Genomic DNA, 23,041 nt, shown 5'->3' with positions numbered 1-23,041 from the left:
CTATAGCTGGCCCACACACCAGCCCTATGGCTGGCCCACACACCAGCGCTATAGCTGGCCCACACACCAGCACTATAGCTGGCCCACACACCAGCGCTATAGCTGGCCCACACACCAGCGCTATGGCTGGCCCACACACCACCGCTACAGTTGGCCCACACACCAGCGCTATAGCTGGCCCACAGACCAGCGCTATGGCTGGCCCACACACCAGCGCTATAGCTGGCCCACACACCACCGCTACAGTTGGCCCACACACCAGCGCTATAGCTGGCCCACACACCAGCGCTATAGTTGGCCCACACACCAGCGCTATAGCTGGCCCACACACCAGCGCTATAGTTGGCCCACAGACCAGCGCTATAGTTGGCCCACACACCAGCGCTATAGTTGGCCCACACACCAGCGCTATAGCTGGCCCACACACCAGCGCTATAGTTGGCCCACACACCAGCGCTATAGCTGGCCCACACACCAGCGCTATAGTTGGCCCACAGACCAGCGCTATAGTTGGCCCACACACCAGCGCTATAGCTGGCCCACACACCAGCGCTATAGCTGGCCCACACACCACCGCTACAGTTGGCCCACACACCAGCGCTATAGCTGGCCCACAGACCAGCGCTATAGCTGGCCCACAGACCAGCGCTATGGCTGGCCCACACACCAGCGCTATAGCTGGCCCACACACCAGTGCTACAGTTGGCCCACACACCAGCGCTATAGCTGATAACCTCAACTGATCACATATTTATCATTGTTATTTTATCCCAACCTCATTATTATTGAACTGAAATGTGTTGAAATCATAGGTACAGTATACAATTGTTATAACATTTATATAAATAACAAATGATCAGTGGTATGGTTTTATGTCGCCAAAAGATTTGATTCTTTGGTCTTTCTTGGTACAAATGACTGGCTAGCTCAGGCCCTCAATGGAATTTAGACTGGCTATATTACAAACATATTCATTTAAGTATTAAATTGATTGATTATACTTGTGGCTAAACATGAAACTCTATATTTCTAAAGTTAAACATTAGACATTTGAAAGAATTACATCTTGACCTTGGAAAATTTTCCAAAATATTAAGAACAAAATTTGTTTTTTCATAACCTGTATTGCTATTGTCTATTTAACATAATAGGTCTTTATACTAACTGATCTTTAACTGACATGTCCCATTGGCTTGCTGATCTATAACTGAACTAACTGATCTGAAATATTGATAGTTCCCATGAACGAACTGACCTGAAATGTTGATAGGCCCCTTCATCTAACTGATGGGTCCTTTCTGTGTTTCAGTATTAAAGCTAAAGCAGAGAGGTCAAGTTGAAGCTAATGTGGAGGTTCGACTGACCAGATCTGCTCTCAATGCACTGACCAACCCTGGGGCCACTCACTCAGCAGAAGTGGCTGGCAGAAACTCTTCAACGTCCTTGGCCTCAGCCTCCTCTAGTTCCTCCAGGTCCTCCCCTCATCACACCCCTAGATCTCAGAGAGGCTATCTGTTTGATGGTACTAGACAGGCAGATCACATACCACAGCGCATGCACCACAATATACCGCACAGGTACACATCATTTATACTCTACCCAGCTGTTATAATAGTATCATGTAACAAGTTACCCTCTGTTATAATACTGTCATGTAGCAAATTACCCTCTGTTATAATACTGTCATGTAACAAGTTACCCTCTGTTATAATTCTGTCAGGGTATACCCTCTGTTATAATACTGTCATGTAACAAGTTACCCTCTGTTATAATACTGTCATGTAACAAGTTACCCTCTGTTATAATACTGTCATGTAGCAAGTTAACCTCTGTTATAATACTGTCATATAGCAAGTTACCCTCTGTTATAATACTGTCATGTAACAAGTTACCCTCTGTTATAATACTGTCATGTAGCAAGTTAACCTCTGTTATAATACTGTCATGTAGCAAGTTACCCTCTGTTATAATACTGTCATGTAACAAGTTACCCTCTGTTATAATACTGTTATGTAGCAAGTTACCCTCTGTTATAATACTGTCATGTAGCAAGTTACCCTCTGTTATAATACTGTCATGTAACAAGTTACCCTCTGTTATAATACTGTCATGTAGCAAGTTACCCTCTGTTATAATACTGTCATGTAACAAGTTACCCTCTGTTATAATACTGTCATGTAGCAAGTTACCCTCTGTTATAATACTGTCATGTAACAAGTTACCCTCTGTTATAATACTGTCATGTAACAAGTTACCCTCTGTTATAATACTGTCATGTAACAAGTTACCCTCTGTTATAATACTGTCATGTAACAAGTTACCCTCTGTTATAATACTGTCATGTAACAAGTTACCCTCTGTTATAATACTGTCATGTAACAAGTTACCCTCTGTTATAATACTGTCATGTAACAAGTTACCCTGTTATAATACTGTCATGTAGCAAGTTACCCTCTGTTATAATACTGTCATGTAACAAGTTACCCTCTGTTATAATACTGTCATGTAACAAGTTACCCTCTGTTATAATTCTGTCAGGGTATACCCTCTGTTATAATACTGTCATGTAGCAAATTACCCTCTGTTATAATACTGTCATGTAACAAGTTACCCTCTGTTATAATACTGTCATGTAGCAAGTTACCCTCTGTTATAATACTGTCATGTAGCAAATTACCCTCTGTTATAATACTGTCATGTAGCAAGTTACCCTCTGTTATAATACTGTCATGTAGCAAGTTACCCTCTGTTATAATACTGTCATGTAGCAAGTTACCCTCTGTTATAATACTGTCATGTAGCAAGTTACCCTCTGTTATAATACTGTCATGTAACAAGTTACCCTCTGTTATAATACTGTCATGTAGCAAGTTACCCTCTGTTATAATACTGTCATGTAGCAAGTTACCCTCTGTTATAATACTGTCATGTAGCAAGTTACCCTCTGTTATAATACTGTCATGTAGCAAGTTACCCTCTGTTATAATACTGTCATGTAACAAGTTACCCTCTGTTATAATACTGTCATGTAGCAAGTTACCCTCTCTCTGTTTGACTAAATGTTGATGTACTTGATTTAGATTTGCTACAGGGCTCAATACAAGAGCAGCCAAATGTGGTCTCTGTCTGGGAACTGTACACTTTGTCAGGCAGGCCTCCAAGTGCCAAGGTATGTTTACAACTTTTACTTGTGCCCAAGGTATGTTTACATTACAACTTTTACTTGTGCCCAAGGTATGTTTACATTACAACTTTTACTTGTGCCCAAGGTATGTTTACATTACAACTTTTGTGCCCAAGGTATTTTTAGATTACAACTTTTACTTGTGTCCAAAATATTTTTACATTACAACTTTTACTTGTGCCCAATGTATTTTTACATTACAACTTTTACTTGTGCCCAAAATATTTTTACATTGTAACTTCTACTTGTGCCCAAGATATTTTTACATTGTAACTTCTACTTGTGCCCAAGATATTTTTACATTGTAACTTCTACTTGTGCACAAGATATTTTTACATTGTAACTTCTACTTGTGCCCAAAATATTTTTACATTGTAACTTCTACTTGTGCCCAAGGTATTTTTATATTACAACTTTTACTTGTGCCCAAGATATTTTTACATTGTAACTTCTACTTGTGCCCAAGATATTTTTACATTGTAACTTCTACTTGTGCCCAAAATATTTTTACATTGTAACTTCTACTTGTGCCCAAGATATTTTTACATTGTAACTTGTACTTGTGCCCAAGATATTTTTACATTACAACTTTTACTTGTGCCCAAGATATTTTTGTGCCCAAGGTATATTGTAACTTTTGTCTTCCTCTAGAATGTGGTATGGTTGTTCATCCCAAATGTTCCTCCTCTGTTCCCTCCACCTGTGGCCTCCCTACTGAGTATGTCCGACATTTTGAACTGATGATGAGACAGATCTACAGAGATGAAACAGGGAGAGAGACGGATATTGATAGATCTGCTGTCAAAATGGAAGGATGGTTAAAGGTTCCCAGGTGAGCAGAACATAGTTCATACATAGCAGTCATGGCACTTTTCCAGTTTTTTGCAGAAATTTTATTTTTCTGCAGACTTCTTAAAAGAAAAATTCAACCTTTTGCCTGGATTGCCTGGCAAGTTTAAAAATGTCTGGACTTAAAATTTAGAAAAAAACTTTTCCATGTCTATTTTCTACAACAAATAGGCTAATTTATTAGTCCAAAATAGTCCTTGCCATCAGGATTGCATGATAGATCACGGAGTGCCATCAACAACAAATAAACTTAAGTGACTGTGTGAATGTGCTTTGGCTATTAACACCCGCCTAAGCTCCAAAACTATTTACTTCCCCTATAGCAGGGGTTCCCAACCCTGTGCCCGCGGGCGCCATGGCGCCCGCTGAACGATTCGTATGTGCCCGCCTCTCACTATTCGACAGAATGATAGTTTGCTCAAATCCTTAATGTCAGAGGACTTTTGGAATACAGTGGATAGAGAAAAGTTCCCATATAAAATTGAATCATTTTTCGGTTCAACATATTTATGTGAATCATTGTTTTCAAACATGAACTTTATAAAATCAAGATAAGGATAATCTAGATCTCGACTCACCGATGAGCATCTTTATGATTGTCTGCTAACAGGATTATCGTCATACGCTCCTAATTATGAAACTCTGGCCAATAAAATGCAATGCCAAAGATCACACTGACTTAATTATATTTTTTAATTAAATGTTTTCTTTGTAGTTATGTGTTTTGTTTACTTTCTTTACGTTTTGTAAATACATTTCTCTGTGTGTATGCAATTTGAAAATAATGCCAAATAATTTTATTACTTTGAAACATTTTTGTTTATTATTTATTAATACATTATGACTATAAGAAAATAAGAAAATAAATTATGGGAAAATGACAAGTTATGGAAGGAGTTTGTCGATTTAAAATAGGTGGTGCCCGCCACCCTACCGATATTTTAGAATGTGCTCTAGAGCAGGGGTCGGCAACCTTTTGAAGCGGTAGAGCCAAAAGTTACAATTTTCAAAATTTCCCTGGTTTTAAAGAGCCACTAACATTTTTTTATTACAAATATTTTATTTTATATTAAGATTATTAGTATTTGTGCAAGGAGCTGGAGAGCCGCATCTTGATATCAAAAGAACCGCATGCGGCTCGCGAGCCGCAGGTTGCTGACCCCTGCTCTAGAGTAAAAAAAGGTTGGGAACCCCTGCCCTACAGCCAGGCAAAAAGACTGCATTTTTCAACCCCAGCACTTTTTAAAATTAATTTTTAAATAATAACCACTTACGTTAAAAAAATAAACTAAAAAGCAATATACAAAAGCAGACTTGCCTACCATCCCGCCAAAATCGGAACCGTCCCGCTTTTTCACTTTAAAAAAGTAATTTGTTCATCCCGATTTTGACTCAGTTTGTTCAGATTTTTTTGAAAAAAATGATTAATAAAAAGAGGTAATAAAGTGAATTGAAAAAAATGTCAGGAAAAAGCGATTATCTCCCTTATGCACACGTTTATGTTTCCTAGTTTACTTACAATATTTACAAGTATTATCTAATACTAGATCTAGCTAGTAGTATATCTACTACTACTAGATCTAGAATTGTAACTAGATCTACTAGTAGATACTGAAATAGTGAATACTGATCTATCTTGTAAGTTTAACTTAACCAGTAACTACTGTTATGAAGAACTCAGTAAGAAGCAACTAGGACCTTTACTAGGTAGATCAAGGGTCTTTGCTCTTAACTTATTTATTTCATATGATGAAGCCGTCAGCATTTGTTATTCATATAGCCTAGAATTTAGTATATGCATAAATAATCAAATCAATAATGTTATGTCAAAGCTATGGTTTTTATTGGAGGGGGGGGGTCTCAGGTTACTGGTTAACTTTTTAAAAAATGTAAGCTGACATTAAGCAGTATTTAAATGTGGCCTAGAGACTAGTTATATATGACTAGAAGCCTATTAATGTCATTAGAGTAATTTTTAATTAATTATTTTTATTTTTTACTTAGTAAAGTTGCGTCCGTGCATATGTTCCTCTTTTTTGCTACAAATTCCTCTTTTTTGGCATGACTGTTCCTACTTTTGACTGACAGGGACAGGCATGTCTGTAAAAGACTAATCCTAGTGCATGAGGTTACACAGCGTAATAATTTACTTATAAATAATAAAATTAACACTTATCCCAGAAAAACATAAACAAACACTACTTCTGATATTATTTCTACAAAACTGTTATTTAAAATGCTAAAAAAAATTTAATGTAATCACTACATTTTCTTTCTTTTTTCGATGTTTACATTAAAAATAAAGCCAGATTCAATGGCAGAGGCATTTTAATTAGATTAAATTTAATTAATTATATTGCCCGTAATTTTGAGAAAAAAATTCTAATCTTAAGAAAAATTGTATAAAATGGACCATACAGGGCGCACCTGACTGTAACACACACACAAATTCTCTGGTGACAGTGGAGGCATAGGCCTGTAAAGGGTTAAAAAAAAATTTTTCAAGTATGATGATTGCAAAAAAGTACAGGCAAATTGATTTGAAGGACTATTATAAGTGTGAAACTGAAATGTTTCTCTTTAATCTTACTTTTCTCTAAAAAATCTGAAAAATACTGTCAATTGTTTGGGTGCTCCTTATATCTTGCTGGCACATGTTGATGGCTGGCTCATTACTTCCAGAGTTGGCAAGTCAGGCTGGGAAAATCGCTACTGCATCCTGGAAGGCACCTGGCTGAGCCTGTACTTGGATGAACAAGACAGCAACCCAGTGGACAGCTTTGACCTGAATCCCATTGATGCTGATGTCAGTGTGCACTGTGCTGTGACCTCAGCTGAACTCAGCAACACAGCATCCACAGATCTGCACTATGTGCTCCGGCTAGACCAAGATCCATTGACCACTTGTTGGCCAGGGAGGTATGTTGGCCAGAAATCCACATTTTCCATTTTAAGAAATAATGAGCATTGTCAGACAACTCCATTCCCCCACCCAGACGACTCCATTAACCTGATTTCTCCCATTAGATATTTGTACCTGATGACCACTAAGACCTCATTAACCTGATTTCTCCCATTAGATATTTGTACCTGATGACCACTAAGACTCCATTAACCTGATTTCTCCCATTAGATATTTGTACCTGATGACCACTAAGACCTCATTAACCTGATTTCTCCCATTAGATATTTGTACCTGATGACCACTAAGACCTCATTAACCTGATTTCTCCCATTAGATATTTGTACCTGATGACCACTAATTTTCAAGAGAAGCAGAGATGGGTTGCATCATTAGAAGCTATTGTGAAAAGTGCCCAGTGCAAGAGCGACTTGTATAGAAATGTAAGTACATTCATGGCCTTGTTATATCATTCATGGCCTTGTTATATCATTCATGGCCTTGTTATATCATTCAAGGCCTTGTTATATCATTCATGGCCTTATATCATTCATGGCCTTGTTATATCATTCAAGGCCTTGTTATATCATTCATGGCTTTGTTGGTTTTCTTGACAAATGACCCTATACAGAATATATCAAAAGAAAATGTGTGAAGTAATGCGTGATTTGTGCATGTAAGTTTCAATATTTATTTTTTGTCTTCAGAGGTCTCAAACACTGATTGTAATGTCACTGAAAGAAGAGGAGCGCAGAGAGTTCAACTGTACATTGGTTATCTCTGCTCAGGTAAGGGCACATTGCTAACTCTGGTCTAGGCTTGTCATGGAGTCAGCCAGTAGCTCTACAAACATCTTCTATTTGATGAGCACTGGGTGTATCCTTATAACTCATATGCTACTAATGCAACTAATTACTTCCTTTAACCTATTGTGTTTCTGTCGCATTATTTTCATGCAAAAAGTGCTTCTTCTTCTAAGCTTTTTACATTTACTGAATCTAGTACAAAAATACACAAAATTTTGTTCTAAAAAAGCATTTAAAAAAATATTTATACTCAGCTTACTAAGTTGAGTTTTTGTTCAAATTTTTACACTTGTTTTTGCGTAAACATTTAGGCATTATTATAGTTTTCAAATTGTATTAAAGAATCAGATAGTTAAAAGTTGTTGTAGGTTACCTCACTTAGCTAAGGGCCTGGGTAGGGTTTTGAGATAGGCTTTAGTAGCAATTGAGTTAAAGTGGGTTACCTCACTTAGCTAAGGGCCTGGGTAGGGTTTTGAGATAGGCTTTAGTAACAATTGAGTTAAAGTGGGTTACCTCACTTAGCTAAGGGCCTGGGTAGGGTTTTGAGATAGGCTTTAGTAACAATTGAGTTAAAGTGGGTTACCTCACTTAGCTAAGGGCCTGGGTAGGGTTTTGAGATAGGCTTTAGTAACAATTGAGTTAAAGTGGGTTACCTCACTTAGCTAAGGGCCTGGGTAGGGTTTTGAGATAGGCTTTAGTAGCAATTGAGTTAAAGTGGGTTACCTCACTTAGCTAAGGGCCTGGGTAGGGTTTTGAGATAGGCTTTAGTAGCAATTGAGTTAAAGTGGACCATTTTAATGTATGACATCTAGGGAAAAAAGTTAGATGTTTTTATTTCTAAAATCCACACACCCTGAGATAATTCCAGAAATCTGGAAAATAAGTCTGTAAAAGTTTTGGGAGCACCTGGAACATGTGGGGGGGGGGTATAGATCTGGAACACAGGGGGGGGGGGGGGAACTATAGACCTGGAATGGGGGGTGGAGCGTACAGACCTGGAACATGTGGGGGGGGGGGGTTTGGGGGTCTATACACCTTGAACATGAGGTGTATCTGGGTCTATAGACCTGGAACATTTGGGGGGGGGGGCTATAGACCTGGAATATGTGGGGGGTGGAGTTTATAGACCTGGAACATGTGGGGGGGGGGGGGTTTAGCAATAGACCTAGAACATGTGGGGGGAGGGGCTGGGTGGAGCTATAAACCTGGAACATTTGGGGGGGTGGAGTCTGTAGACCTGGAACATGTGGGGGGGGGGGGGGAGATATAGACCTGGAACATGTGGGGGGGGGGGGAATATAGACCTGGAACGTGCGGGTGAACTATGGACTTGAAACATGTGGGTGCTATGCACCTGGAACCTTGTTGCTTTTTTCTTTCATGTATACCTCTGGTATTTGTAATGTATTTATTTACCACTGCTATTTATTGTAAAGGTGATTAAATGTACCTTGAATGTAGAATGATAGTAGCATTGATGTGTCCTCAGCTTGTCCTAGTGGGAACAGATGATGGGCTGTATGCCTTCAACCCCCAAGCTCTGACCTCCAAACGTAAACACATGACTCAGCTGACAGGCTTTGGCAGTGTTCACCAGATGGCTTTAGCTAAAGGGGTGGATTTGATCCTTCTGCTCACAGGTAAACCACTCGGTTTGGTCCCTTCAATTTCAATTTATTTAGCTCATACAACCCGGCCCCATCAATTTATTTAGCTCATACAACCCGGCCCCTTCAATTTATTTAGCTCATACAACCCGGCCCCATCAATTTATTTAGCTCATACAACCCGGCCCCATCAATTTATTTAGCTCATACAACCCGGCCCCTTCAATTTATTTAGCTCATACAACCCGGCCCCTTCAATTTATTTAGCTCATACAACCCGGCCCCTTCAATTTATTTAGCTCATACAACCCGGCCCCTTCAATTTATTTAGCTCATACAACCCGGCCCCATCAATTTATTTAGCTCATACAACCCGGCCCCATCAATTTATTTAGCTCATACAACCCGGCCCCATCAATTTATTTAGCTCATACAACCCGGCCCCATCAATTTATTTAGCTCATACAACCCGGCCCCATCAATTTATTTAGCTCATACAACCCGGCCCCATCAATTTATTTAGCTCATACAACCCGGCCCCTTCAATTTATTTAGCTCATACAACCCGGCCCCATCAATTTATTTAGCTCATACAACCCGGCCCCATCAATTTATTTAGCTCATACAACCCGGCCCCATCAATTTATTTAGCTCATACAACCTGGCCTACTCAGCATATTTAGATAGGTCCAAGCTGAGACACCTTAGACATGGCTGCACCCACAGACCAAAGCATGTTTTGAAGTATTTCAACAGTCAGCCTTCTACCTGGCTCTGGGGCTTACCTAATGGGAGGACTGGCATACTAAATCTTAGTACTAGTGATGATTTATGAGAAATGTTTATTCAAAAAAAAATTCAGCTTAATAGTATTTATTTTTTCATTGCTAGTTTGTTGTGTGTACATTTAACTCAAGGGAACAAGGATTTTGGGCTTAGGAGCTTTTTGAATGCTTAGAATGCTGTTGGTGCTGATGTAGATTTCCTGTTGCAGGTCCAGAAAGAAGACTGGTGATGCTGGAGAACAAGCTGGTGAAATGTCGCATGAGCCAAACTTTGGGTGGAGAGACCACACCCTTCTCATTTAAAACTGTGGAAGGCTTGCAGTGTTGCACGATATTTGACGTGGCTCTGTGGAACAACGCCAGCTACTTGTGTGTGGGGACCCCAAGCAAACTTTACCTCATGAAATACAATCCCAGCCTGGCCATGTACTGCGTTAGAAAGGTCAGCACTCAGCTCCACTCATTTGACTGGAATGTCTTTTGACTAGATTATTTGTCTCTCCATTTGACTTTAATGTGTTTTGACTAGATTGCCTCTCCATTTGACTTGAATGTGTTTTGACTAGATTATTTGTCCTTCCATTTGACTTGAATGTGTTTTGACTAGATTATTTGTCCCTCCATTTGACTTGAATGTGTTTTGACTAGATTGCCTCTCCATTTGACTTGAATGTGTTTTGACTAGATAGCCTCTCCATTTGACTTGAATGTGTTTTGACTAGATAGCCTCTCCATTTGACTTGAATGTGTTTTGACTAGATTATTTGCCTCTCTATTTGACTTGAATGTGTTTTGACCAGGAATTCCCTAGCTCTGAGCCGTGCAGCTGTGTGTGTCTAGCTGACAACTATGCCATTGTAGGCACTGAACGCTTCTACAAGATTAACATAGAACATCCCAGTCTTCTAGGTAGGCACCTTTTTTTTTCATCACTTGCATTTAGTTTGAACACATGCTAGTTTTTTCATTGAGCTTGTGTTTGAGTTTAATGTCCTGTATCCAATAAATGATGTCAACTAGAGATGTTGACCCACTGAGCTTTGTGCTGGTAGAAGAAAACCTGGACCAACCAGTGCTATCAAGATTGACTTTTCTCACCAGCTTTAGGCACAACTTGGTCATTTCATTTGGTCATTTCATTTAGTCATTTTTCTTTCTTTCAGACTTTGTTGACCGTCAGGACAACTCCTTAGCATTTGCTGCCTATGGAGCAGCCAATCACAACAGCTTTCCCCTATCTGTAGTCCGGGTTTCACCTGAGAGTTTGCCTTTAGAATTTTTATTATGTTTTCATGGTGAGACCTTTTTTTTTTTTACATGCTACTGGGCTATTACATTTTGTTTGATGAATTTTATATTTTCATGGTTTGTGACTTTAGTAAATTTAGTCGGTAAAATTTTTTTGGTCAGAATTTGGAGTTTTTGTTGATCACCGTGGGCAGAGAAGTCGAGCTACAGATATCAAGTGGAGTGGCTTACCTCTTGCTTTTGGTAAGTACCTCAGTCAGGTACTAGACTAGTTGTAAAGTAAGATACAGTCTGTAGAAAGAAAAACAATTGTTTCATATTTTAAAAAAAAAATTGACTATAACAAATACATTTGACAATTTATTTTTGGTAATTTCCTCAAGTATTTTTGTTAAAATAATGTTGTCTTTAAATATCTCTGTTCCTTGAACAAGTATTGAGAGATGAAGATTCTCATGTTGATTTCTTTTCTTCAACCTGCAGCCTATGTGGAGCCATTTTTATATGTAACTTACACCAACACAATCCAGGCTACTGTAGTACCAACTGACAAGTCACAAGCCAAGTAAGTTCTCTGGACAATCCTGTCTCCCATGACTCTAATGGTGTCTGTTGGTGTGACTCTAATGGTGTCTGTTGGTGTGACTCTAATGGTGTCTGTTGGTGTGACTCTAATGGTGTCTGTTGGTGTGACTCTAATGGTGTCTGTTGGTGTGACTAATGGTGTCTGTTGGTGTGACTAATGGTGTCTGTTGGTGTGACTCTAATGGTGTCTGTTGGTGTGACTAATGGTGTCTGTTGGTGTGACTCTAATGGTGTCTGTTGGTGTGACTCTAATGGTGTCTGTTGGTGTGACTCTAATGGTGTCTGTTGGTGTGACTAATAGTGTCTGTTGGTGTGACTCTAATGGTGTCTGTTGGTGTGACTCTAATGGTGTCTGTTGGTGTGACTCTAATGGTGTCTGTTGGTGTGACTCTAATGGTGTCTGTTGGTGTGACTCTAATGGTGTCTGTTGGTGTGACTCTAATGGTGTCTGTTGGTGTGACTAATGGTGTCTGTTGGTGTGACTCTAATGGTGTCTGTTGGTGTGACTCTAATGGTGTCTGTTGGTGTGACTAATGGTGTCTGTTGGTGTGACTCTAATGGTGTCTGTTGGTGTGACTCTAATGGTGTCTGTTGGTGTGACTCTAATGGTGTCTGTTGGTGTGACTAATAGTGTCTGTTGGTGTGACTCTAATGGTGTCTGTTGGTGTGACTCTAATGGTGTCTGTTGGTGTGACTAATGGTGTCTGTTGGTGTGACTAATGGTGTCTGTTGGTGTGACTCTAATGGTGTCTGTTGGTGTGACTCTAATGGTGTCTGTTGGTGTGACTCTAATGGTGTCTGTTGGTGTGACTAATGGTGTCTGTTGGTGTGACTCTAATGGTGTCTGTTGGTGTGACTCTAATGGTGTCTGTTGGTGTGACTCTAATGGTGTCTGTTGGTGTGACTCTAATGGTGTCTGTTGGTGTGACTCTAATGGTGTCTGTTGGTGTGACTCTAATGGTGTCTGTTGGTGTGACTAATGGTGTCTGTTGGTGTGACTCTAATGGTGTCTGTTGGTGTGACTAATGGTGTCTGTTGGTGTGACTCTAATGGTGTCTGTTGGTGTGACTCTAATGGTGTCTGTTGGTGTGACTCTAATGGTGTCTGTTGGTGTGACTCTAATGGTGTCTGTTGGTGTGACTCTAATGGTGTCTGTTGGTGTGACTAATGGTGTCTGTTGGTGTGACTCTAATGGTGTCTGTTGGTGTGACTCTAATGGTGTCTGTTGGTGTGACTCTAATGGTGTCTGTTGGTGTGACTCTAATGGTGTCTGTTGGTGTGACTAATGGTGTCTGTTGGTGTGACTCTAATGGTGTCTGTTGGTGTGACTCTAATGGTGTCTGTTGGTGTGACTCTAATGGTGTCTGTTGGTGTGACTAATGGTGTCTGTTGGTGTGACTCTAATGGTGTCTGTTGGTGTGACTCTAATGGTGTCTGTTGGTGTGACTAATGGTGTCTGTTGGTGTGACTAATGGTGTCTGTTGGTGTGACTAATGGTGTCTGTTGGTGTGACTCTAATGGTGTCTGTTGGTGTGACTAATGGTGTCTGTTGGTGTGACTAATGGTGTCTGTTGGTGTGACTCTAATGGTGTCTGTTGGTGTGACTCTAATGGTGTCTGTTGGTGTGACTCTAATGGTGTCTGTTGGTGTGACTCTAATGGTGTCTGTTGGTGTGACTCTAATGGTGTCTGTTGGTGTGACTAATGGTGTCTGTTGGTGTGACTCTAATGGTGTCTGTTGGTGTGACTAATGGTGTCTGTTGGTGTGACTCTAATGGTGTCTGTTGGTGTGACTCTAATGGTGTCTGTTGGTGTGACTCTAATGGTGTCTGTTGGTGTGACTAATAGTGTCTGTTGGTGTGACTAATGGTGTCTGTTGGTGTGACTAATGGTGTCTGTTGGTGTGACTCTAATGGTGTCTGTTGGTGTGACTCTAATGGTGTCTGTTGGTGTGACTCTAATGGTGTCTGTTGGTGTGACTAATGGTGTCTGTTGGTGTGACTCTAATGGTGTCTGTTGGTGTGACTCTAATGGTGTCTGTTGGTGTGACTCTAATGGTGTCTGTTGGTGTGACTCTAATGGTGTCTGTTGGTGTGACTCTAATGGTGTCTGTTGGTGTGACTCTAATGGTGTCTGTTGGTGTGACTCTAATGGTGTCTGTTGGTGTGACTCTAATGGTGTCTGTTGGTGTGACTCTAATGGTGTCTGTTGGTGTGACTCTAATGGTGTCTGTTGGTGTGACTCTAATGGTGTCTGTTGGTGTTACTCTAATGGTGTCTGTTGGTGTGACTAATGGTGTCTGTTGGTGTGACTCTAATGGTGTCTGTTGGTGTGACTCTAATGGTGTCTGTTGGTGTGACTAATGGTGTCTGTTGGTGTGACTCTAATGGTGTCTGTTGGTGTGACTCTAATGGTGTCTGTTGGTGTGACTAATGGTGTCTGTTGGTGTGACTAATGGTGTCTGTTGGTGTGACTCTAATGGTGTCTGTTGGTGTGACTCTAATGGTGTCTGTTGGTGTGACTAATGGTGTCTGTTGGTGTGACTAATGGTGTCTGTTGGTGTGACTCTAATGGTGTCTGTTGGTGTGACTCTAATGGTGTCTGTTGGTGTGACTAATGGTGTCTGTTGGTGTGACTCTAATGGTGTCTGTTGGTGTGACTCTAATGGTGTCTGTTGGTGTGACTAATGGTGTCTGTTGGTGTGACTAATGGTGTCTGTTGGTGTGACTCTAATGGTGTCTGTTGGTGTGACTCTAATGGTGTCTGTTGGTGTGACTAATGGTGTCTGTTGGTGTGACTAATGGTGTCTGTTGGTGTGACTAATGGTGTCTGTTGGTGTGACTAATGGTGTCTGTTGGTGTGACTAATGGTGTCTGTTGGTGTGACTCTAATGGTGTCTGTTGGTGTGACTAATGGTGTCTGTTGGTGTGACTCTAATGTTGTTGGCAAATATTTGATTTCTCCTCTAGAGGCAGGCAAACAGTGATTGATGTCCAGTCTCCCCGTTACCTTGGTCCAGCTCCTGGTGCTGGCTGTGTGTACATCAGCAGCACCACCACCAACATCACAGAGATCATTTGTCTTCGTGGCCAGGAAGATTTGACTGCTGACTCAGACAAGGAGAACTGGTAGATCAAATTTGGCCCATCCCACCCACCTATCACTGCTTACATCACTTGAGGCATTTCATCCAGTGGCTAAAAAATCCCATCTCAAATTGTGTTTGCTTGAATAAAAATTTAGGAAGGAATTCACCTCCAAACCACGAGCTGAAGAATTGATTGAATGAGCCACTTAGTTGTTGACACATGACTAGTCTGATACCAATCTAATGAAATCTCTGTTGTGTTGCAGTTTGATGGCGTCATCAGAAAAACAAGTTCACTTTGTCAGCCCTAGAAAACCTCAGCGCTTCCAGCAGCTGGCCAAAGAGGGATCACTCTCATCATTGACCAGCAACTCTAGCAGCTCCACATTTGCCAGTGTTGAGTCAGGAGTTTAATGCTGGAGCAGTCATTCTTAACCTTTTTCTGGGCACTGAACCCTTTCAGTTTGATATGCACATATTCACCAAACCCTTGGTAATAGTTCTATCATCTACACTGACAAAATCCAAAATGTGAGTCACAAGAGTCAGGTGTGTGACTTGAGCCAAACCCCTGACACCGACTTGCGGAACACCTGGGGTTTGATTAAGCTTAGGATGACTTGCGGAACACCTGGGGTTTGATTAAGCTTAGGATGACTTGCGGAACACCTGGGGTTTGATTAAGGATGAGACCCACTGTGCTGGAGTCAGTTTTTGAGTAAAGAAATACTTAAATAAGATTTGTTTTAAAATTTTTAAAAGGGTAAAATTCTTGGTTAACAACTCTAGTTAGGTTTTTCTACTCTCAGCACAAATTCTTCTTTAAATTTGTCATCCATTACATTGAGTGCTTTGTGAAGTGTAAATATTTTTTGTCTGTGTGGACATCTATCACATGACTGTTGTCCCATTCCATGGTCTATCTGTGGCACAGAATGGGTTCTCACATCTGTATCATTAGTGTTGTCTCACATTTATGCTTTTGGTTTTCTGTACATTTGGCTACAAAAATGGCATTTAACCTATGACTTGAATGCAGTAGTCAAGTTTGTATATGACATGCTTGTTAATTTATAAATAAAAATTTTTTTTTTTTACAAACTTTTATTTAGTTTGCAACATCTGTTCATGGCAAATCTTGTAACCCAATTTTGAGCCACTACTCTGATTCTTTTGTCTTACAATACATTTTTATAACCAATAACAGAGATTGTGAATGATCTGTAAGGCAGGTAAAGTTGTTCATCAGTTTCAGTGTTCTTGGCATATGAAGCAACAGTAAGCAAGTTGTTTTAAAAAATTTTATTTCCTTTTCCTAGTAAGTACATTTTTTTCATAAAGTACGTCCAAAGTAAACAATTTATTTAAAAAAAAGTGAGTCCTTAATGGTAGCGTTTGGCTTATTCTAAATGAAGTTGACACAACAAATGAGTACAAATATTTGCTTCATAACCCAATTGGCAACTTCCAGCCAATAACTGGCTGACCTTTGACCTGGCTGATTAAACAAGAGATACACCACATGGTCTACACCATCTTTGCCAGATATACAATTACAAAAATCATTTCAACACATAACAGACTTGATAAAACAAATATTTTTTTAAACTATTCCAAATGAAAATCATTTTGCAGAAAGATTTTTGTTATGACAAGGTTAGGGGAAGAATGTAGGGAATCTAAGCTAAGAGTCTATATGTGTGAAAATGTGTTTGGTATTTAGTGAGCTAACATATTTCTAACTTATATAGAAAGACATTATTTCTGTGGTGGAAGTGGAGTTATATCAGAAATATTGACAAGTATTTTAGTTCATTTCCTTTTTTTTAAAAACTAAAACAGTTTTTAATTAGACTTCAGGCAAGGTCTGATTGCTCTTTCTTGCGTAATAAATCATTCTTTTTTTTCTCATCATTGATTGGGTCAGTAGCTGAGGTCCAGTGAAAAAGCTTGACACTAATCTTGATCTCTAAAGGAGCAGCTGCAGCTCCATCCTCAGACTCCAGGGCTAGAGATTGTTTTTTCTTCTTCTCATCCTTCATGGCTGCAGCTTTGGCATCTGTTTACATTTGTAAAACAGCTCAAAAACCAAGTGCAGTGCCGGCGAAACTTATTAAAATGCACAAACACCCCCCACCCCCTACCCTGGAATTATTTTTTTTTGGGCCCCCTTATTATATATTATATTTAATATACTCGCCGACCCGTGGCGTATCATATGCCGCTATTTAGTTATTTTATTTTCTACTTTTCAGTAATTCATAATTTGTGAATTCGACAGTACCAATGCTGCCACGGAAAATATTTGCTTTAAAAAATTATCAGCGGGTCGTTAAGGACGATACCCCCAACCCGTGAAAGCAGCCTCCTCTTAGTTACCTCCCCTAAGTTTAAAATCGTTTCAAACTAATTATCTGCCCCTAGTAGCCGTCACTAAACCCGGCTCTACGATTGTAAACATTTAGCGTAAACTCATTTCTGGCTTGGAATAATCAAGTTTTAAAATTTCTTATCTACGCCCAACGAAAATAATGAATAGTGTTCCTTCTTATTTGGAAAGTCGGTCAAAGATTATGAATCAAGGAGACGATATGTGTAATGATTTCCTGCGTTTTTTTTGTTTTTTTTTTCATTTATACTATTAATTTGGAATTAATTCCTTTTTATTTCCTAGTCATTCATCAGGATGCTGAAATATAATAATTCTTAAGAGAAGAAATTTTAATTTTAACTCGCTTAGTAAAAAAACTATTTTTAAAAATTACTTTTATCGGCACCCCCGATTCAACGATAAAAAAGGAGAGAATAAGGCAAGGAAGTGGTTTAAAGATTTGACTATTATTCATACTACAATGGAATTTATATAGAAAAAAAATAAATATTTTTAACAGTGTCTGACGCTGCCCTAGAAATTTATTCCGTCCATCCATCTGTCCGTCCCGTCCCCCCCCCCCCCCCTGAGAAAAAAAGTCTGGAAGAAACGAAACACTGGTTAAAATGCACCCCGACCTTTTCAAATAAGGGAAGTGGGGCGCATTTTCACCATCTTGAATACTTATATTTTTATATATAGGTCTAATTTGAAGATGGGGGAGCAAAATTGGTAGTTTCTCCTGAGCGCCTAAATAGATCGCTACGCCTTTGCGTATAGTCAGTGTAATCTAATAAAAGTTGTAAATTATTCGGTACTTCCAGGTCCCGCCTAATTTGCCATATAGGTATAGGGGAGATAAAAAAATGTCCCCCCTTCCAGATGTATATAGAAGGTTCTATGGGGAGGCCTATCTTAGTCTAAAGGGCTGGTATGTAGGTCACCAACCAGTTCTATGGCTCAATAAAACCTACATGAGTACAGAATTTGTTTCGGTTTAAACATGACCAATTTTTAAATAGAACAAGCAAATTTTCATTAAACTATTATAATTGAAAAAAATAATTATTTTGGGGTCCGTTATCACCTCCCTCCTTGCCTACACAAATGCTAAAATAATTTACTTTTTAAAACATCCCTTATTTGACAAAGTTATGCATTATGACCTTTATTTAATTGGTGCATTTATTTACATTTTAATTCTTTACTCCATAATGAAGGGCTCAGTGATAAAAAGTTACATAAACTTTGTTTAGACCAGCATAATTTTCTATCTATACATAAAATTCTCTTCATGGACAAGACGATGCAAGCCAACTATCTAAACCTCCTCCAACCCCCTCTCGCTCTCCAGGCATGCACAGCAGATCATATCGCTACCACCCCCACCCCACCAGTTAAATGAAGGCCATGACAGCATACCCTAACCCAGTAAATGAGAAACTTACTTTTATTTTTATCTTTTGGATCTGGAATATCATCTTTTTTCTTTTCTTTTTTCTTTAACTGAAAAAAAAAATTGGAATAGTAATTTTTTCTTCAGTTTCTGTAAGTAGTGGATATAAAGAGAATACGTTTTTTCTTTAGCTGCAAGTATTTGAGAAAGGATTGAACTAAGATGTGTGGCTTACGCTGTTTTTATCATCATCAAGCTGAGAGAGAGGGGAGGAGCAAGAAATGTTTTCAGTGAAAACATTGCTGTATTCATATTCCCCCTCCAGAAAACATTCCAATGGTGCATGAAAAGTTGCAATGGTGTTTACTGTTGTCTCAGACTGAACTATCTCAACATCTTTTTTCTTCTTCACATCCTGAAAACATGGATCAACTTTAGAGTTGTAGAAAGAATTTTTTAAAATGTGATGCCTTCATTGTTAAGGTGAATTCTAAAAATAAAAATGTTGCACTGAATTTTAAAAAAAAAGAATTTTATAAAGACTAATACATTAGACTTAGATTAGACTAGATTAAACAAGAAGTTAAATTCACTGAAATTACTGCTACCAAATTAGAAATATATCACACATCAAACAGACAGGTGCAACTTGGATGGGTAGATGTAGGAGGAAAGAGATAAAACTTTTAGTTTTAGTCAAATCAAAAGCTCTGCTTGCCAGGTCTAATTCTATTTCTAATCTATGAAGAAGAAAAATATCAAAACTACAACTGTGAAACTAGTTTTTAAAATTATTTTGAAGATTAAAAAAAAATCTACACATTGTATTACAATGAGTCTTGTCACCAGGTGCAGTAGAATAAAATCTGACTACACATATATATATATATATATGAAAGTATGTGTTTTGTTCTTTCTGCGGGAGAAAATTTGATTTTGGGCCCCAGAATAAAAATAAGGAATTTTAAATATTCAGAGGAATTAACCAGGTTTAGATCAATTTGCTAAAAAAAAATTAACTAGTTTGTTTCCCTTTGTCCTATAGACCTCAGACCACGACAAGGAGCGGAACGGTATACAAACGCATAATTTTATACTTTGTATATATATATATAATAAGTTGGTCTTTTTTCATATAACAGATTTTAGGTTGTTGTGTACAACAATTTCAGTTAAAAATATTTTTCAGATTGGATTTTTTTAGTTTCATTTTTTATAAACTACAATCATAGAAACCTTAGAAAAGTTACAAATTAGCATAAAAAAAATAAATAAGATAAAAATGAAAAATTTTGAAATACATTTTGTTTTTAGTTTTTAACCTCTTCCGACACATTAAAAAGGATAAGATGAAAAGGGTTATTTTGTTCAACCTTTTTTGTCTTTTGCAGCATTTCTTCTGGTTTTTCTTTGTCTTTAGACTGAAAAATTTGGATCCCAAGAAAAAAAAATGATTTTTAAATCTTGGCTTTTGTGATGAGCATTGGGGAGAGGGATCTGCTTGTGATGACATGAATAGACAAGCTCTAAATCAAGAGACAATTTGATGATTTGTGTGCGAAACTGGTCCAATCTCTCTAGTCCATGTACTGCAGCTGTGACCATGTGATTTACATGTGGGACAGCCAGAGTCAATTACAGATTGTTCCAAGGGAAAAAATAATAGATGGAGTCAAGCCCACAGCACACAAGAAAATATTCCTTACACCTGCCATCACACGCAGGTCAGTTGGGTACTAACTAATGGCTGAGTCAAAGACAGCGATGTCCAACTGGACAACTTCTCCCCATGTGGGACTCATTTAGTTGAACTTTCCCCTTACCCTAATCAGAGAGCTACATTTTTTAAAGGCACATGGACTACAATTTTTAAGCTGCTATTTACTTAGTCAGTTCATTTGACAAAACTTTAACAAATTTTGCTGTATGTTCGACGTACCTTGTCCTTTTTGCCTTTAGAAACTTTTTCTTCTCCGTCTATTTGATCAGCGGGGTAGCCCAGAATCTGGTTGGAAAATTAAAAATTTCTTTTGAACATTCAACTAAACAGATAACTTTGTGAACAATTTTTGTTGACCAGAAAATAAAAAGTTAGCTATAACCATAAGCTAAAGGAAAGAAACAAAAACCTAAGATTAACCAGATTTTTAACTGAATTATTTAAGGCACTCATCAGTTTGTGCATTTAATATTGTGTTTTGTTGATTAATAAAGAATATTTTTAAATTTTTCATATTGGTTGAAGATGTTTATATTTAGTGTGTTTAAGTAAACAATACAGACATCCAACAGAGACAACTCTCATGGGGAGAGGGGATGAAGAAATGTGATATGTTGGGTCTACAGGATATTGGTTTGTTTTACCTATAGCATTGTCAGATTATTTTAGTAGAGTGGGTCATCTACTGTGAGCTTATATATAAAAATTTATTTATGTATATATCTATGTACATATGTACTAACAATTTGTTCCATTAACATAAAGTCCATTCCTTTCTTGAAAAATCTTTTCATTGTTATGAGGTCATTTCTGTAAAGCTCAGCAACCCAGTGGAGATCTAGTTCTTGCGCCCATGACATGGGTTTTGTTTTGAGTGGAAACATGGACTCAGTGCTGGATGTTCTCAGGGTGCTGGATGAACTACATGAAGCATTTGCATTTTCATCCTCAGCAGTGACATCAGCGGTGACTGGTCCTGACTTGTCCGGGCTTGCCACCACAGAGGACACAACACCTTGTCAGATAGGGGGAGATAATTTGTTGGACAACACCTTGTCAAATAGGGGGAAATAATTTGTTGGACAACACAACACCTTGTCAAATAGGGGTAGATAATTTGTTGGACAACACAACACCTTGTCAAATAGGGGGAGATAATTTTTTGGACAACACTTTGTCTAGTGACTAGAACATACATTTAAATCACTATCACCATTATTTAAATGTTGCTTTTAAAGTCCTCCCAGTATTCAGCATTGATAGACTATGAAAATAGATACATTTAATTGTATTGTTTATGTTAATTGTTTATATAAATGTATAATATAATATATCATATATTATATGATTAAATATATTTTACTTAGTTGACTAATTTCAAGTCCAACAATGTATGACTAATATAACAAACATGTTTATTCACTGATAGAATATATAGGGATCAAACACATACAACATAACTAAATCCATAAATGACGTCATGGTTATTTTAAAATGCTTTTTACCCCTTTCCCCACTGTCACAAAAATCCAGCACCCCCCCCCCCCCCAAATAATGACATCACACCTCAGCCAAAAACCACTCTCAATATTGAAGTTTAGTTTCTTTCAAAACACCGATTTCTTTTTAAAATATTGATTATGCTCAGTCAACGCAGAGTAAATTAATCAACTTCTATTTGGCTACAATTTACTAAAAGTTTCTAAAATGCAAACTAAAATTCCCTGACTAAATTTTTAAAAAAATATAAATGTGTGGCGTCACATATCATCACAAAATTAATCTCCCCCCCCCCCCCCCAGGAGTGTGATGTCATATATGGATGAGCTCATATGGTAGTATTTGACAGTCTACAGCTAATTAAAGTGAGTCTTTGAGTCATTCAATGTTTAAAATTAGTTTCAACCTATAGTTCCAGCTAAACATTTCATCCATCACCAACATTCCATCCACCACCAACATTTCATCCATCACCAACATTTCATCCACCACCAACATTTCATCCACCACCAACATTTCATCCACCACCAACATTTCATCCATCACCATAGTGTTTGTGTTGACTTACTAGATTCCACACCACTGACATCATCTGACGGTCTTCCATCTGATTGGCTGGAGTCGGTCACTGTGTTTCTTGTTTCCGTAAGATATCCAGAACTTGGCAAACTTGGCCCCATACTTTGCTGGCATCAAGAATAACAATCCCACTGATCCCTGTTGTCACAATCCCACTGATCCCTGTTGTCACAATCCCACTGATCCCTGTTGTCACAATCCCATGGATCCCTGTTGTCACAATCCCACTGATCCCTGTTGTCACAATCCCACTGATCCCTGTTGTCACAATCCCACGGATCCCTGTTGTCACAATCCCACTGATCCCTGTTGTCACAATCCCACTGATCCCTGTTGTTACAATCCCATGGATCCCTGTTGTCACAATCCCACTGATCCCTGTTGTCACAATCCCACTGATCCCTGTTGTCACAATCCCACGG

At 38.6% G+C, this 23,041-nt stretch overlaps 2 protein-coding genes across 9 annotated transcripts in view; one reads left to right on the top strand and one right to left on the bottom strand.

Moving 5' to 3' along the window:
• The window catches only part of LOC131954532 (citron rho-interacting kinase), a 130,799-nt gene extending 114,652 nt beyond the window's left edge, over positions 1–16,147 (top strand). For all 6 annotated transcript variants that reach the window (XM_059318292.1, XM_059318293.1, XM_059318290.1 and 3 more), the window contains 14 exons: positions 1,310–1,577; positions 3,081–3,169; positions 3,836–4,016; positions 6,716–6,952; positions 7,273–7,378; positions 7,643–7,723; positions 9,231–9,381; positions 10,343–10,575; positions 10,934–11,042; positions 11,297–11,428; positions 11,544–11,624; positions 11,865–11,946; positions 14,935–15,093; positions 15,320–16,147. In XM_059318292.1, the coding sequence (XP_059174275.1) occupies positions 1,310–1,577; positions 3,081–3,169; positions 3,836–4,016; positions 6,716–6,952; positions 7,273–7,378; positions 7,643–7,723; positions 9,231–9,381; positions 10,343–10,575; positions 10,934–11,042; positions 11,297–11,428; positions 11,544–11,624; positions 11,865–11,946; positions 14,935–15,093; positions 15,320–15,467 (2,057 nt within the window). In that variant the 3' untranslated portion in view covers positions 15,468–16,147. The remainder of the gene's footprint in view (positions 1–1,309; positions 1,578–3,080; positions 3,170–3,835; positions 4,017–6,715; positions 6,953–7,272; positions 7,379–7,642; positions 7,724–9,230; positions 9,382–10,342; positions 10,576–10,933; positions 11,043–11,296; positions 11,429–11,543; positions 11,625–11,864; positions 11,947–14,934; positions 15,094–15,319) is intronic.
• A 193-nt stretch (positions 16,148–16,340) lies between these two features.
• The window catches only part of LOC131954536 (leucine-rich repeat-containing protein 43), a 44,381-nt gene continuing 37,680 nt past the window's right edge, over positions 16,341–23,041 (bottom strand). For 2 of the 3 annotated variants that reach the window (XM_059318296.1, XM_059318295.1), the window contains exons 11-17: positions 22,609–22,726; positions 21,284–21,555; positions 20,760–20,825; positions 20,194–20,241; positions 19,056–19,235; positions 18,873–18,930; positions 16,341–17,112 (exon numbers count right to left, since the gene is read on the bottom strand). In XM_059318296.1, coding sequence (XP_059174279.1) covers positions 16,910–17,112; positions 18,873–18,930; positions 19,056–19,235; positions 20,194–20,241; positions 20,760–20,825; positions 21,284–21,555; positions 22,609–22,726 — 945 coding nt within the window. In that variant the 3' untranslated portion in view covers positions 16,341–16,909. The remainder of the gene's footprint in view (positions 17,113–18,872; positions 18,931–19,055; positions 19,236–20,193; positions 20,242–20,759; positions 20,826–21,283; positions 21,556–22,608; positions 22,727–23,041) is intronic. The other variant, XM_059318297.1, reaches the window with a different exon arrangement.

This window comes from Physella acuta, unplaced genomic scaffold (assembly GCF_028476545.2).
Source record: "Physella acuta isolate Inbredline_101_S28 unplaced genomic scaffold, ASM2847654v3 ptg001009l, whole genome shotgun sequence".
NCBI classification, from domain to species: domain Eukaryota; kingdom Metazoa; phylum Mollusca; class Gastropoda; family Physidae; genus Physella; species Physella acuta.
The sequence above is the reverse complement of the archived record's forward strand: the minus strand, read 5'-3'. Positions and strand labels throughout refer to the sequence as shown.